Source organism: Cajanus cajan, chromosome 8 (genome assembly GCF_000230855.2).
Source record: "Cajanus cajan strain Asha chromosome 8, NIPB_CcT2T_4, whole genome shotgun sequence".
NCBI classification, from domain to species: domain Eukaryota; kingdom Viridiplantae; phylum Streptophyta; class Magnoliopsida; order Fabales; family Fabaceae; genus Cajanus; species Cajanus cajan.
In genome coordinates, this window is record NC_138524.1 from 7,660,773 (window position 1) to 7,675,768 (window position 14,996).

General features: G+C 32.0%; 3 protein-coding genes across 3 annotated transcripts; all 3 read left to right on the plus strand.

Annotated features, from left to right (window-relative positions):
- The first annotated feature begins 2,623 nt into the window (after positions 1 to 2,623).
- On the plus strand, positions 2,624 to 3,574 carry LOC145950222 (serine/threonine-protein phosphatase 7 long form homolog). The gene is made up of 3 exons (XM_083061277.1): positions 2,624 to 2,674; positions 2,756 to 3,080; positions 3,282 to 3,574. Exons 1-3 carry the CDS (start codon positions 2,624 to 2,626, stop codon positions 3,572 to 3,574), a joined length of 669 nt encoding a protein of 222 aa, XP_082917403.1.
- A 3,258-nt stretch (positions 3,575 to 6,832) lies between these two features.
- LOC109798906 (vicilin-like seed storage protein At2g28490) lies at positions 6,833 to 10,805 on the plus strand. Its single transcript, XM_020359340.3, has 5 exons — positions 6,833 to 7,166; positions 8,252 to 8,433; positions 8,553 to 8,633; positions 9,041 to 9,460; positions 10,176 to 10,805. Exons 1-5 carry the CDS (start codon positions 6,863 to 6,865, stop codon positions 10,614 to 10,616), a joined length of 1,428 nt encoding a protein of 475 aa, XP_020214929.1. The 5' UTR covers positions 6,833 to 6,862; the 3' UTR covers positions 10,617 to 10,805.
- A 1,746-nt stretch (positions 10,806 to 12,551) lies between these two features.
- Positions 12,552 to 13,148, plus strand: LOC109798337 (uncharacterized). The gene is made up of 2 exons (XM_020358558.3): positions 12,552 to 12,727; positions 12,813 to 13,148. Exons 1-2 carry the CDS (start codon positions 12,642 to 12,644, stop codon positions 12,994 to 12,996), a joined length of 270 nt encoding a protein of 89 aa, XP_020214147.1. The 5' UTR covers positions 12,552 to 12,641; the 3' UTR covers positions 12,997 to 13,148.
- The last annotated feature ends 1,848 nt before the right edge of the window (positions 13,149 to 14,996 follow it).

Below are 14,996 nucleotides of genomic sequence, written 5' to 3' on the forward strand. Positions count from 1 at the left end.
AAAACCTCTCATTGGAGTGGTCTTATGTGGCAATCCAGTTGCTTAAATTTTTTTTTTTCCAGTTGCTTTACAAGGAACAATGCTTAGCACTAACAAATTTGAAAAAGAGAAACGGCTGATATGAATCCAGGTGAAATATGAAAGGGGTTTTGAAAATAAAAAAACCAGATAAAACCTCAATCTTCAGGTTCTTCCTCCGTTGGGCATGTGCGAAGGCTGCTGGATGTTGGAGGAAGGGTTGTCGACCTCGGCCACCGATCGTCGGTCGCACGTCGCCGGAGGCGCGACCTTCGAACGACAGATCCCCCAGCCCGCGTGCAACCTCCGATGACAGAACCCACTAGCCCGCGCGGGACCTCTGAAGACAGAACCCACCAGCCCGTGCGCGACCTCTGAAAGACAAAACCTTCCAGCGCACAGCTTCGCACGAGAGACCCCTCTGCGCATGCTTCTCCGCGCTACAGAACCCTCCCCGCGCGCGCCTCATTGCACGACAGACCTCCCCCGGTGAAAGCTTGAGTGAAGAGAAAGAGAAATGCGAAGAGAAAGAGAGAGTGAACAGAGAGTGAATAGAGGGTGAGACATTGATAGACGTGAATAAAAAAAAAAAAAGACGTTGAGAGACGTTGGTATTTCTTTTTTGAATTTTTTTTTATTATATATTTTTTTTTTATTGTAATTTTTTGTATTTTTTTTTATTTTGTAATTCTTTTTTATTATTATAATTTTTGGTATTTTTTATTATGTAATATTTTTTTATTATTGAAATTAAATATTATTGTAATTTTTGTTTTGTTAGTTATTTATATTTAAATATTATTCATAATAATTAATTTTATAAAAATTTATCATAAAGTGTAATGTGAGGTGTCAAAAAGTGTAATATGAGTTATAAAAAAGTAGGGGTGCTTGTAAGCAATTTTCATTGGAGTAAAAATTGTAAAACTATAGTATGAGTTGCTTATGAGTGACGTGGAATAGTAGGACCTATTTAAAGTGGTTGGGAGTTGCTTATAAGCAACTCTCGTTGTAGATGCTCTAAGTGACTTGTATTGTACGTACTTTCTTTTCATTGATTTTTTGCTGATGTTCTGTCTCATGGTTGTCTAGTGTCTAGTTATTATTTTTGAGTTAATCACCTATACATTGTCATCCTCACGTGCGTGAACGCACCACTCATTGCTTGTCTCTTTGTAAGTGTAAGGAGCACTTTAATATATAAAGACTCTACACTTGAGTGGTTCAAAAGAAAATAGTCCCACATTATGTGGGACTATTTTCTTTTAAAATATCTTGTATGTGCAACATTCGCAACCTACTTGTGGTGAATTTTTTACGGAAGTAGTATTTTTTGAATTTTTTTTACCAAAAATGCACCTGTTACACTTTATTTACACATTTAGCACCATTCACTGTTCATATTCAGAATTCAGTTCCTCTCGGGAACCGAATTCTGAGCTTCAAAATTATTATTTTTTTTGTGATCAGAATTCGGTTCCCGGGGGACCGAATTCTGAGTAGTTTTTAATTTATTTTTTTTGTTGGTGGAACAATTTGCGCGAATCTTGGAATTGGAACGGCCCGTTCTAGAAGCAAAACGGCCCGTTTCGCTTGCACACGTAGAATGTTAATTTTGAAAATGGAACGGCTGCAGAACGGGCCATTTTAGAGTTATGCATTAACGCAAAACTTGAGAACGACCCATTTTGTGGCCGTTTCAAAATTAACATTCTACGTGTGCAAGCGGAACGGATTCCAGAACGGGCCGTTCTAGTTCCAAGATTCGCGCACTCTCGCCCACAAATCAAAAAAACAATTAAAAACTACTCAGAATTCAATTTTTCGGGAACTGAATTCTGATCACAAAAAAAAAATTTGAAGCTCAGAATTCGGTTCCCAGGAAACCGAATTCTGAGTGTAAACAGTAAATGATGCTAAATGTGTAAATAAAGTGTAACAGATGCGTTTTTGGTAATTTTGTTTTGAAAAAATTCCATTTCCGTAAAAAATTCACTTATGGTTTATCAAAACCTATGAGAACCTGCAAATTAATTCGTACAATTTCATTAGCTTACATTGGCAGTTAACGAGTCAAACCTTCAAATAATAATTGATTTACACCAATTGTAAAATTAAGAAACTTCAGGGCCCAACGATCTTCGAAATTTTTACCTAAATAATATTTTTTAAAAGAAAAATTACACATTTAACACCTGTACAAGTTTATTTACTGGACTAGAACCCTAAACCTTTTACCATGAAACAGCCCGTTTTAAAGAATGATTTGAGCTATTTTTTTTAAGCTGGAACGGGCCGTTCTTGTTTTAGAACGGGCCGTTCCAGAATAGAAATTTAAACATTTTTTTGAATCTGGAACGAGCCGGAAGACGTTTTTAGGAATTAAAATGTGGTTTGGAACGGGCCGTTCTGGTTTTGGAACGGCCCGTTCTGGGCAAACAGTGAAAATGCTGGTTTTCCTATAAATAGGCCCTCTCCCCTTCATTTTTTCCATACGATTTCAGCTCAGTTTCTCTCCTTTATTCCTTCCCTGTACTACTTCTGATTCACCTTCATAGTAAGAAAATCTTTTTTTGGTTCAATTTTCATTAACCAAATATCAAAAATGTTATTGTGGAAGCAAAATGAGCATATGTCTGCCTTCATTGGTAGAACGGTAAGTTTAGCACTTTCGTTATTTACTTTAAATTTCAATGAACTTGTAACAAATTAGTACTAATTTTGGTAATTATTGCAGGAGACTGAGAATATTATTTGTTCTTACTGTCATTCAATGCCAGAACCCCACCCTCTAATTGTTCCTATACTAGAGGAAGTTGATTTTTCTGGGGTTGCAAACCTCAGACATCTGAAAGTGGATCACGCATTAATCACAGCTTTGGTTGAAAGATGGAGACCTGAGACTCATACCTTCCATTTTCCAACTGGAGAGTGCACCATAACACTGGAGGATGTTGCACTTCAACTTGGCCTAAGAGTTGATGGTTTACCAGTCATTGGCCCAACATTATATGACTGGGAGGAAATGTGCTCCACCTATCTCGGAATCATGCCAGTTAAAGGTGAGTCATTAATTGGCTCTATGATTAAATTAAAGTGGTTAAGAGAAAATATGTTAGAATTACCAGAGGAACCATCTCAAGAACAAATTCATGCACATTGTAGAGCATATATATTAGGTTTAATAGGAGGTGTTTTGATGCTTGACAAAACAGGCATAATAAGGTACATCTTATGTATTTATCTTTATTAATAAATTTTAGAAGAACAAGACGATAGTTGGGGGTCGGCTTGTTTGGCTATGTTATATAGGGAAATGTGTAGAGCTACAAATGTTAGCAGCAAAACAATGGGTAGTTGTGCATCTTTGTTACAGTCTTGGGCATGGCATCGCATGCCATATATTGCGCCTATTTCCAGGATACCATCAACATTCCCTCTAGTTTGTAAATGGAGCGGGGGCAGAGTTTTAAACTTTCAAAATGTACCTCATAATGATGTTGTTGGATATAGATCAAGGTTTGATCACATTCAGAATGATCAGGTAACTCTTTAAAATCAAAGTTTTATTATTATTTTTTATTTTCTTTTGTTTAGCATAATATGTTAACTTAAAAAGTTTAATTTTTTTTGTAGTTTTTATGGGCGCCATATGCAGTATTGCAAACTTCATGTGGCTACTGGTTGTAGTGGTGGATTATTTGGAATTGGGAGGGTTTCTTCATCATTATCTTCATGTGCAGAGAGAATTTCGTTTTCGTCCTCGCTAAAAGGATCAAAGACATTTTCTGTTGGGAGACCAACAACAACATGATCTTCAATGTTGGTTTCAACATTGGGTTGAGAAGCAGAAGGTGTAGCTTGCTCAAATGGCTGAGAAGGTATTTGATTAAGGTCCATGATTGGACCAGTTAAAAGCTGTGTGTATGACTCAATGTCGTAGTTGGAGGGGATATCATAAGAAGGGCCAGATGGGTTAGTGTTCTGGTAACTTTGATAAATTTCGTAAGGTGAACGTGAAGGTGAAACTTGTGGTACATGTGATTCAACTGTAGTAAATGTAGCATATAATTCAATACCTGATTGAAGTTGATTAGAATCGTGAACATTGAAAAGTGCCTCAACGTCTTCATCATCCGTCAACTCAACACAGGTATAGCTACTAACCCCTGGGCCAAGTCTAATAGGGTACCAAAAATGTATGCTAGCCACCCTCTCAGAATCTTGTCGATGTAGCTTTTTGTGGATGACTCTTTGAAGCCTTTCTAGAGTAATTCCTCTCTTGATACGAACTAATTTTGCAGATAGAGAGGAGAAGGTGATTCCTTCATTCGGACATTGGTTAATGGAACCATCAGAATGAACAATAATGTAGATTGAAGAAGCCATTTTATGAAAGGTTTAAAGGAAATGAACGTGATTCTAAGAAAGTGATTCAAAAGGGGTAGATGGAAGGAATAAAGGAGAGAAGGTAAGCTGAAATTGTGTGAAAATAATGAAGGGTAGAGGGTCTATTTATTGGAAAACCAGCGTTTTTACTGTTTGCCTAGAACGGGCCGTTCCAAAACTAGAACGGCCCGTTCCAAACCACGTTGTAATTCGTAAAAACAGTTCCTGGAACGGGCCGTTCCAAGGCCGTTCCAGATTCAAAAAATTGTTTAAATTTCTATTTTGGAACGGGCTGTTCTAAAACAAAAACGGCCCGTTCCAGGTTAAAAAAAATAACTAATTTTTTTTTTCAAACGAGCCGTTTCAGGGGTCATTTTTTGCTTTAAAACTTAATTCCGGAACGGACCGTTCTTGACCCGTTTTAATTTAAAAAAAAATACTCTATTTGTTTAAGCAGAACGGCCCGTTCTGATTTCGGAACGGGCCGTTCCACTTCCAACATTTGCCCAGATTGGCCCACAAACCCGAAAAAAATAAATAAAAATAACTCAGAATTCGGTTCCCAGGGAATCGAATTCTGAGAAGAAAAAAAATATATAGAAGCTCAGAATTCGGTTCCCCAAAAACCGAATTCTGATCATGCACAATAAAAAGTTCTAGTCCGCTAAACCCTAAACCCTAAACCCTAAACTTGTACAGGTGTTAAATGTGTAATTTTTCTTTTAAAAAATATTATTTAGGTAAAAATTTCACGATCTTCTTGTGATTTGACCTTCACTTCCACCTGTTTTATAACCTGCACATCACTATCACGAGTCAATCCCCTTTGGGCCAAATTATTTGAAGAAGCACTTGAGGTTTAAACACTGGAAATGCAAAACACAAGAAGCTATATAAAGAGAGTAATTCCTAATAGGTACAACCAATAAAAAAAAATAAAGATAACATTAAAACAACAGTCATCTTGAGCTTTTCATTGGTAGTGCCTAATAGGCAGCTGCTCATGCATCAATTGCTCAAAAAATACAGAAATGCCATCAGATGATACCTTATTCACAATAATAGTAAAATTTCAACAACTTGAAATCCTCAGACAACATCCGATAGCTATACAAACATGTCGTCCGACTTCAACTTTTGAGTTTTTTTTTTATAGCCAAAAAATAAAACCTGACGTAGGTTTGAATTGATTGAGAGATTTATGTTAGAATCTAAATTTAATTACAATACACAGATAGTATAACAGTTTTTTAAAAAACGCTTTTAAAAAAATTAAACAAACCAATTGTGAGTTTCATAGTGTTTATTTAAGTTTTTTTAGTAACGAATTCAAGATAATTTTGAAGCAAGTATATATATATATATATTTCAAATCCTGACTTTTGTAAGCATGAAAATTGAAAATTATGAATATTTAAGTAAAGAGGGATTTGAATCCTGACTTTTGGAAAGGGATATATTTCAAATCTCTTAAGTTATTCCTTACAATCTTCTCATATAAAAACACACACACATATATATATATATATATATATATATATATATATATATATATATATACGATTGAGTGATTTAATTGATTTTTAAATTAATTGTTAAAATTAGATTTGAAAATTATCAAACCTCATGTAAATAGTTATATTTTTCACAAGTATACTTTATAGAAAATAATTTTCTGTTCGAAGAAGGTAAGATAATAAACGTAATAGAATTTCTATTTTACAGTAAATTAATCTATTAAATCCAACTCCAACAGCATCATGTCAATAGATTAAAATTGTTCGTCTCTTTTTGGTATTTTATAACAAAATATTTTTCGTCTAGTATATTTCTTAAGTTGACGGGGTTAAATAAATTTTGTCTTTTATAACAAAATATTTTCCGTGTACGCAACGAAAAATTAAATTGTCGCTATCATGTACAACTTTTATAATAGAATTAAATATATTTATAATCTTTTAAAATATATTCTTTTTTATTTTCCAAATTTTAAACAATTTTTCATTTTCTATTTTGAAAAATAAATCCATTTTAATGGATTAACATGTTATTGTGCATCAGTTTTCATCGAGAGTTAATAATACATATATATTAATTAGTTGTTAAGTTTATTTATTTATTTTTATTTCATATTATTTACTATTTATTACTATAATTATTAACTACAAAGAATAATAGAAGAAAAATGTTGTATAATTTGTTTGTTTGTTTATTATGCACAGAAAGCAGAAAAATTCCACAAAGTGAAAGACAAGATAGTTAGAAAATTTCGAGCAGGCTTTCTGTATGTGTTAGTCCTTTATCCGATGTTTCTCACAACCTCAACATGTCTACACATAACATCGCCAGCAAACCCTCCAAGCTCTACATGCATGCCACGTGTCTCTCTATGTTCTCTTCACAATCCCTTCATAAACCACCACATTTTCTTTCATCTTCAATCTTCATCAATTGCATGTGCCATCAACACACATTCATGGCAAACAGAACCACCCTTTTGCTCTTTCTCTTTGTTCTCTGCCATGGAGTGGCCTTAACAATGGCCCTCCTTGAAGATGAAGAGTCATCAAACAATTTGTTCATGATGCACAACTCCAAGATAGTGGTGGAGACTGAGTTTGGTGAAATGAGAGTACTGAAAAGCCATAGGGATGTGATTTTGGATAGGCGCATGCACATTGGTTTCATCACTATGGAACCCAAGACCTTGTTCGTTCCTCAGTACCTTGATTCTAATCTCATCATATTTATCCGTAGAGGTATTGCCATCTTTTCAATTCCCTCACTTTTCATGCTAAATCATAATAACACAAGCATGCAAGCAAGGAACTAGAAATAAAAAAAGACCCTGAATACAAAAGATGGCGATAAATTGCAGAGCTGGAAACATGTGAAACACCAACTGACAACCCCTCTTATGTAATCTAACCATAAGTTTGAGATGGATTTAATTTTGAAATTTTGATGCAAGGTTAGTGTGATAATATCATCTTTAAAGTACATATTATTAGAATGTCTTGAGGATATGTACTGTCATATCATAACTAGTCTAGCTATTTTAATTAAGCCCATAAGATTAGATTGGGAGAGAAAATAGATTAATCATCAATATTACATTATCACATATACTAATTATCATCTAATCATAACCTTTCATATAAAGAAAGTAAAAGGTAAATGTATGAATATATATATCTTAACACTCTTTTTTAGTTTGAACATTTATCTCAATCTTTAGATTAAATGTTTAAATATAATCCTAGAGACATAGGAAAGAATTACTTGAAAGTTTAGGCTTAACACTCTTTTTTAATTTGAACATTTATCTCAATCTTTAGATTAAATGTTTAAATATAATCCTAGAGACATAGGAAAGAATTACTTGAAAGTTCAGGCTTAACACTTTTTTAATTTGAACATTTATCTCAATCTTTAGATTGAACCTTTTAAATATACCAAAGACGGGTTACGGACGGGTTTGGGGTTTGGGGTTTGGGTTTTGGGTTTAGGGTTTAGCCTGTCATATTATAAAAGTAAACTCATGGATTACTATATCTATTTTTGAAAAGTGCCATTTTTTTTTTACTGATATCGATCATAATTATCGTAAGAGCTGTGATGCTGGTTTTTAATTGTTTTTTAACTGATTATATGATGATATGTTTTTAATTTAAAATAATAATATCTGAAAAAAACAGTGTCATGTCATTACTGATATGTGGGTGATATCACATATAATAATAAGCTTTTTGATTTTTACGTTATCTGTTCTAAAACTATTTGAATAGATCTATTAAATTTTAGCTGATTAGAGAAATTGAGTTATGTTTGAAATTGGTTTCAGGGGAAGCAAAGTTGGGATTCATATATGATGATGAACTAGCAGAAAAGAAGTTGAAGACAGGGGATGTATATGTGATTCCAGCGGGTTCAGCATTTTATTTGGTGAATATTGGGGAAGGTCAGAGACTTAACATCATTTGCAGCATTGACCCCTCTACACACTTGGGACTAGATACCTTCCAGGTACATGCATCCATCCATTATAATTTAACATCTTTCACTTTATTATCATTTATTATTTCGGAGTTGTGCCACTTTGTGACTAAGGTTTGACATTCTTCAATTTTACCTTCACCATGCAGTCCTTCTATATTGGAGGAGGAGCCAAATCACACTCGGTGCTTTCTGGATTCGAATCTGTGATCCTTGAAACTGCATTTAACGTAAGCTAATATAGTGACAAGTTTAATTGTGATGCAGGAACAATGTAAATGTTCTTTATACTTTCATTGAATCAGAAATCATTGTTTATACTCTCATTGATCAGAAAATCATTCTTTATACTTTCATTGAGCAGAAATCATTCTTGATGGAATGACTTTTAAGGTTATTGCAAAGGGATTAGTGGTATATCAATAGTTTTACACTTTTAACCAATCAGAAATCACTTACTATATCTTTTAAACCAATTGTCACTGTGTAAATAAAGTACATAACCTATTTTTCTACTATAAAAGTTATAAAACTTATTATACATTGATGATAGTGTAAAGTTTTTCACCGTAAGTTATAAAACTAGCACTATACACAAAAAACACTAACAAATTTCTTTTATTAATTATAACTGTAGGAATCAAGAACAGAGATAGAGCAAATCTTCTCCGCAAAACTAGATGGGCCATTTGTGTACGTGGGTGATTCTCATGCACCTAGCTTGTGGACTAAATTTCTTCAACTGAAGAACGAAGACAAAGTGCAACACATGAAGAAAATGGTGCAAGACCAAGAAGAAGAAGAAGATGATGTTGATGGTGGTGATGAAGAGAAGAAAACAACTAAGCTATGGAGGAAGCTCTTGGAAACTGTATTTGGGAAGGTGAATGAGAAGGCAAGGAACAAAGACACTAATGGTCCCCCTGACTCTCACAACCTCTATGACAAAAAACCTGATTTCAGTAACGCTTATGGTTGGAGCAAGACACTGCATGGAGACGACTATCATCAACTCAGAAAACCTGACGTTGGAATTTTTCATGTCAACCTCACTGCGGTAAGAAAACAAGTCCTTCAATATTTATGTGCAAAACTTGAACAAAATTTACAAATAAGTACTTTTATCCAATGGAAATTGACATTGTTACCAAGATGAATTTCCAATTTTAGTTTAGTTTAGCATTTGAATGGGGCAAAACATGTATGCAATTCCTCTCTAATTAGAATTGAAGTTTAATTAGCATAATAAAGATTTGTATTAGAGATCAATATAGATTATCGAAGTAAAATCCAATTCTGATTAGATAATAGCTTCAAAAGTATCCAACTATAGAACCGTATCTAACTTTTCTCCATTTGAATACGAGAAAGTAGGACACGTTGATTGTATAAAATACTTATATACTTTCATCTAGTCACTAATCATCATATATTTTAAGCTTATTGACTTTTACAATATATACCTTACAAGTTATACGGTAGTAATTTCTTATTATAACTACATTGCAAGTTATACTAGCAGTGATTTTTTATTTTTGATTGACTGATGATCTAAAACTGATTTACACTATCAGAGGGTAACTTCTGATTGATTTTTGCACTATCAAACATGACCAATAAACTCCTCGACACTCGATTATTGCACTGCAAATTGAATTAATTTGGATAATGCCAATTATTTAGATAACACATATCCTTACAGACTTACAGTAAGTTTTGTCCTAACAATTCATGAAAATTGTCACTTTGTGACATCCATTTTTCATGCACAGGGATCCATGTTGTCACCTCATGTAAATCCAAGAGCAGCTGAGTATTGCATAGTGCTGAGAGGTTATGGTAAATTTCAATTAGTGTTTCCAAACGGAAGCAATGCAATGAACATTCAAATCAAAGCAGGGGACGTGTTTGTGGTGCCAAGATACTTCCCCTTCTGTCAAATAGCATCAAGGGATGGACCCTTAGAGTTCTTTGGCTTCTCCACCTCATCCAGGAAGAACAATCCACAGTTTCTGGCTGGTTCTATGTCCCTTCTTAGGACCTTGATGGGGCCGGAGCTTGCGGCGGCTTTCGGTGTCAGCGAGGGCACACTGCGGCGAGCCCTTGATGCTCAGCATGAGGCTGTGATACTTCCATCAACATGGGCTGCACCACCAGAAAATGCAGGGAAGATGAAGAAGGTGCACATGAGTCCAAAGGGAATCAGAACTTAGAAGTTTTTTCAATAATGTGGTTATGAATGTTTTTTAGTAGAATTTCATTTGATTTGGAACATGCTTATTTGGTAGTGCTAGTGTGTAGTGAAATTCTGTTTTGAGTTTTTAAGTTCTTTTTATTTGGTTGAGATGTTGTGTTCTTGAATTTTCTTGAGTTAATAAGATCTGCTTTCTTTCTGCATTGAATTCGTTCATGTCTCTGCTTTCTTCATTGAAAGAGCTACTTTTGCTTTTGTGTTGATGGACATTTTGTGTACAGATAAAAAAAGTGATATATGTGAATGTGATAAATTTTAATGAGTTAATTACTGTTAAGAGATGGTGAATTAGCAGACATTCTCCAATGAATAATAGGTAATAGTCAACCTCGAATTGATTGTGGGGTTTAAAGAATATTTATGTATGTTTTGGTTCTTCCTTTTGTTCTGTGAATGTGTCTTGTGTCTTCGGAATCATAGAATATGGCATAATCATTCCTCTACTGAAATGCTTGTGCTCTAATGGATTAATTGAAAGTTTAACTTTGATTTATTTAAAGGCTGAAATTGCATTGCGCCGGATAATATGATTGTTTTCAGAGATATGTTATTTATAGAACACTTTTTATAATATTTCTGACACTTTTTATTTTCACTAATCATTTTATCTAACATTCTTTTTTCTTTTCATTATATATTTTGTTGAATAAAAAAATATATAAATACAAATTTTCTCGTGTTAAAGGCTGCAACTGAACCAGTTAAATAAACGATATTATTTTGTAGGTCCAATCCAATTTATTCGGTGTGCTTGAGTTTGAACTGGAATATATATTGTAAAGAGAAAATTTAGGCAAATAAAAAAATATAGACTAATTGACATTTGTAACATTGGATTTGGCTCTATACTTGAGTTCCAATATCATTAGGAGATCTCAAACTTCAGTTTACACAAGTATATTTTGGTCAATTTCATCCGAATCAATAGTCACATCTCAAACACATAATCCCTCATAAAAAAAATACCTATAATTTAAAAAGAAAATAGAAAAAAATTGTCAAATAGATTTTAATTTTAATCTTTATATATATTTGAGCCATTGGGGAAAAAAATAATATTGCATGATCTGCTCCTAATTATGATAAAATTAACTGCCAACAAAAAGTTTGATAATTCAGTAGCAATATTTGTGGGGTATTGTTCCATTTGGATTCACATGTATGTTGGTACGTGAGTAGAGTGAATGTTAAATGGAGAAACAGTGCACGTGTTTTTTTCTCTTCTGTCTTTTGTGCTGTGTCCAGAGTGTAGAGACCTTATCTTAATTAGAAGCTGCATCGAAATTTCTGTGCTGAAAAAACATAATAGTAATAATCATACTATTCATCAATCTCATTCCCACATCTATACTTTCACCAAATAAGATTGTCTTCAGGCTGTAGTAAGGATTATTTTCAAGTTAATGCAAAATTGTTTAACATTTATATAATATGGTTTTTACATTAATTTCTCTTAAGTTAAATAATTCATATCAATTTAATATTTATTATATTATATAATATTAAAAATATTTAATTATTAACCCAGTTGGATTAGTTAAGGACAAAACAATAAAGTACTAACTTAAAAAATAATCATCGCTGTTATATTTCTCATTTTATCAATAATAAAATATTAAAAATAAAAATAAAATCACAATTAAAATATAATAATATTAATGAATTCTTAAATATTTAAACAGAGAAATAAATCAATAAACTCCTTAATAAATAATTAAAGTAAAACACTAAGATTTTGACATTTGTCACGTTTGATTTATAAGCCAACCAAACAAACATATACATCTTATTTTTGACAAATAATAATAATAATAATAACTAGATTTACGTTGTGACCCTTTTTGGCATAAAAAAAAAGTGGGTGGATAGGACGAGAGTGAGAGACGTCACAAAAATAAATAAAGAGTCCACACTTATTTATTATTTCTCTTCTCTTTTCTTTTGTATCCATTTCCACTTGTTTTCCCTGAAATCAAAGCAAAAAATGCAACCGATGGTGAACCTGTGTGCTACTCATGGTGTTCCACTTTGTGTCTCTGGAATTACCAACCCTCTTGCTCTTGCTAAGGAGTATCTTCTCTCTCTCTCACTTTCTTTTTTTTCTTTTATTCTATTTGTCTAGCTAGTTGATGATCTTAATTAATAATTCATGTAGGATGGAAGATCATGAGCGTAGGAGGAAGGCCATGAAGATGCAAAGATCAGTGGCTATGCATGCAAATGCAAATGATCAATTGCAAAGGAGAAACTATGAGATCATGTTCATGGCTGATCTAGATGACCTCATCATCCATCATTTGTTCTACACTCACCTTCATTTAACTGCAAAAGCTGCATAGCATCACTCTTTCTAGACTCTATTATATGTATCTATATTCCCGTGTTTCTAAGTTAAGTTGCCTTCTCTTTAGTTAATTAATTGTTATGTTCATATCTTTAATTTCGTTTGTTTGTTTAACTATGGGAAATTCTAGATCCTTTTCTTTATTAATATTGCTGCTGCTCATATAAACTAAGGGGGGTGTATTGGTTTAGGATTTCGTAGGATTTTAAAAGACTTTTTTTGAGTAAAAAAGTCCATTGGTATTCAATCAGGATTTTATGTCACTTAAAAACAATCCAGTGGTATTCAATCTGGATTTTTAGGATTTTTTAAAGAGTCCATTAAAATCCACTGGTATTCATTTGAGATTTTTTACAACTTAAAAACAATCCATTGGTATTCAAAAATTTAAGGATTTTAAAGGATTGTTGTGTGAGAGGGATTTTGAAAGACTTTCTAGTGTTATCTATAAATACCAGATTCATAAAACAATCCCATCCAAACCCATCGGATTTTGAAGGATTGTTTGAAATGATTTTTCAAGTGTTTTAAGAATTTTCAAGTGAGTTTTTCATCTTTTTTTTCTATGCTCCTGTCTTCTCCAATTTTTCTCTACTAATAATACTACACTATTGTTCATTGCTCATATATAATACTATTCTCATACCATTCTCCTATTTTGTGAAACTCTAATATGTAAATGATAGTGTCATTGACTTGTTTTATTTTTCTGTTCGTTCTCTTTAATTGACTTACTTTATTTTATTCTATGTAGTTGAATTTGTTCCTTTATATAACACAAAAAAATACTTGAAATTTTAACTTTTAAGTGGTAATTTTTTTTATGACACACGTTAAGAAAAGAAAAAGGTGAAAGATGAAATTGATATCATAATCTCAACAATATATATATATATAAAAGATGAATTTGTTAGGGTTTTTGTGAGTAGAATGAGATAAAAATGGATCTTAGTAGGGGGAAGAACCCTCTTAGCATAAAATTGCGAATTCTCTCTTTCTCTTGAATTTGTTACTCTTATCCCTCCTCCTTTTATGACTCAACAATTATTTTATTTTTTTTACTATGAATTTTTCTTTTTTATTTTTATATTATGAAATTAAGATTTTTTATATTTTAAAAAAAGAAAATTAACATAAGACATTGCAATATCTAATTTTTTAGGGTTTAGGATTTATGTCTTCATTAACTTATTTTTTAAAAAAGAAAATATTGTTAAAATATTTGTTAGAATAATTTATATTTATAAATATCGTTAAAAATTATCATATATATATATATATATATATATATATATTCTCTATATTTAAATACTTATGTTTATATAAAAAAAAATTATATATCTAAATATTTTTTCAGTATCGAATATACTAATTTTTTTATATAAAAAATTATCTTATGTTTCTATATTTTCGTTTTTACATTTTTTTTTTATAATAACTGAGGTATTTGATCCATTTGGATAGCAAAAATATATTCGATCTTGAATGATGGTGTGCTTCTAAAAATAATAATATAATTTTATTAATTTTGTCTATTATCCGTAATTATTTATATAACTATTTTTTAACATATATTGTTTTAGTAATTCAAATGGGAGATTCACAAGGAAATAATAAAGAAAAATGAAAAGAGAAAGAAAACTATGAAGCTTGGATTAAGGATGATTCCGATGAATTGTTACAATTGATAGTGAATGCTATAAAAAGAGGATAGAATATTATAGAGAATTATTATTATTATTTATCTAGACATTATTTTTTTTATTTATTATTTTTATCTTTGACTCTTTTTAAATTTGAATGTATAATTTTTTTTAAATCTTATCAAATGTCAAAACTCTACAAAATCCCACAGAATCCATTAAAATCCTAATTTAAAAGTCTTGCAGAATCCATTAAAATCCTGATTTTAAGTCTTGTAGAATCTTGCAAAATCTTAAAAGTCATGAAAATCCTGCAAAGTCTTTTAAAATTCGCAGGATTTTTTTTAACTAA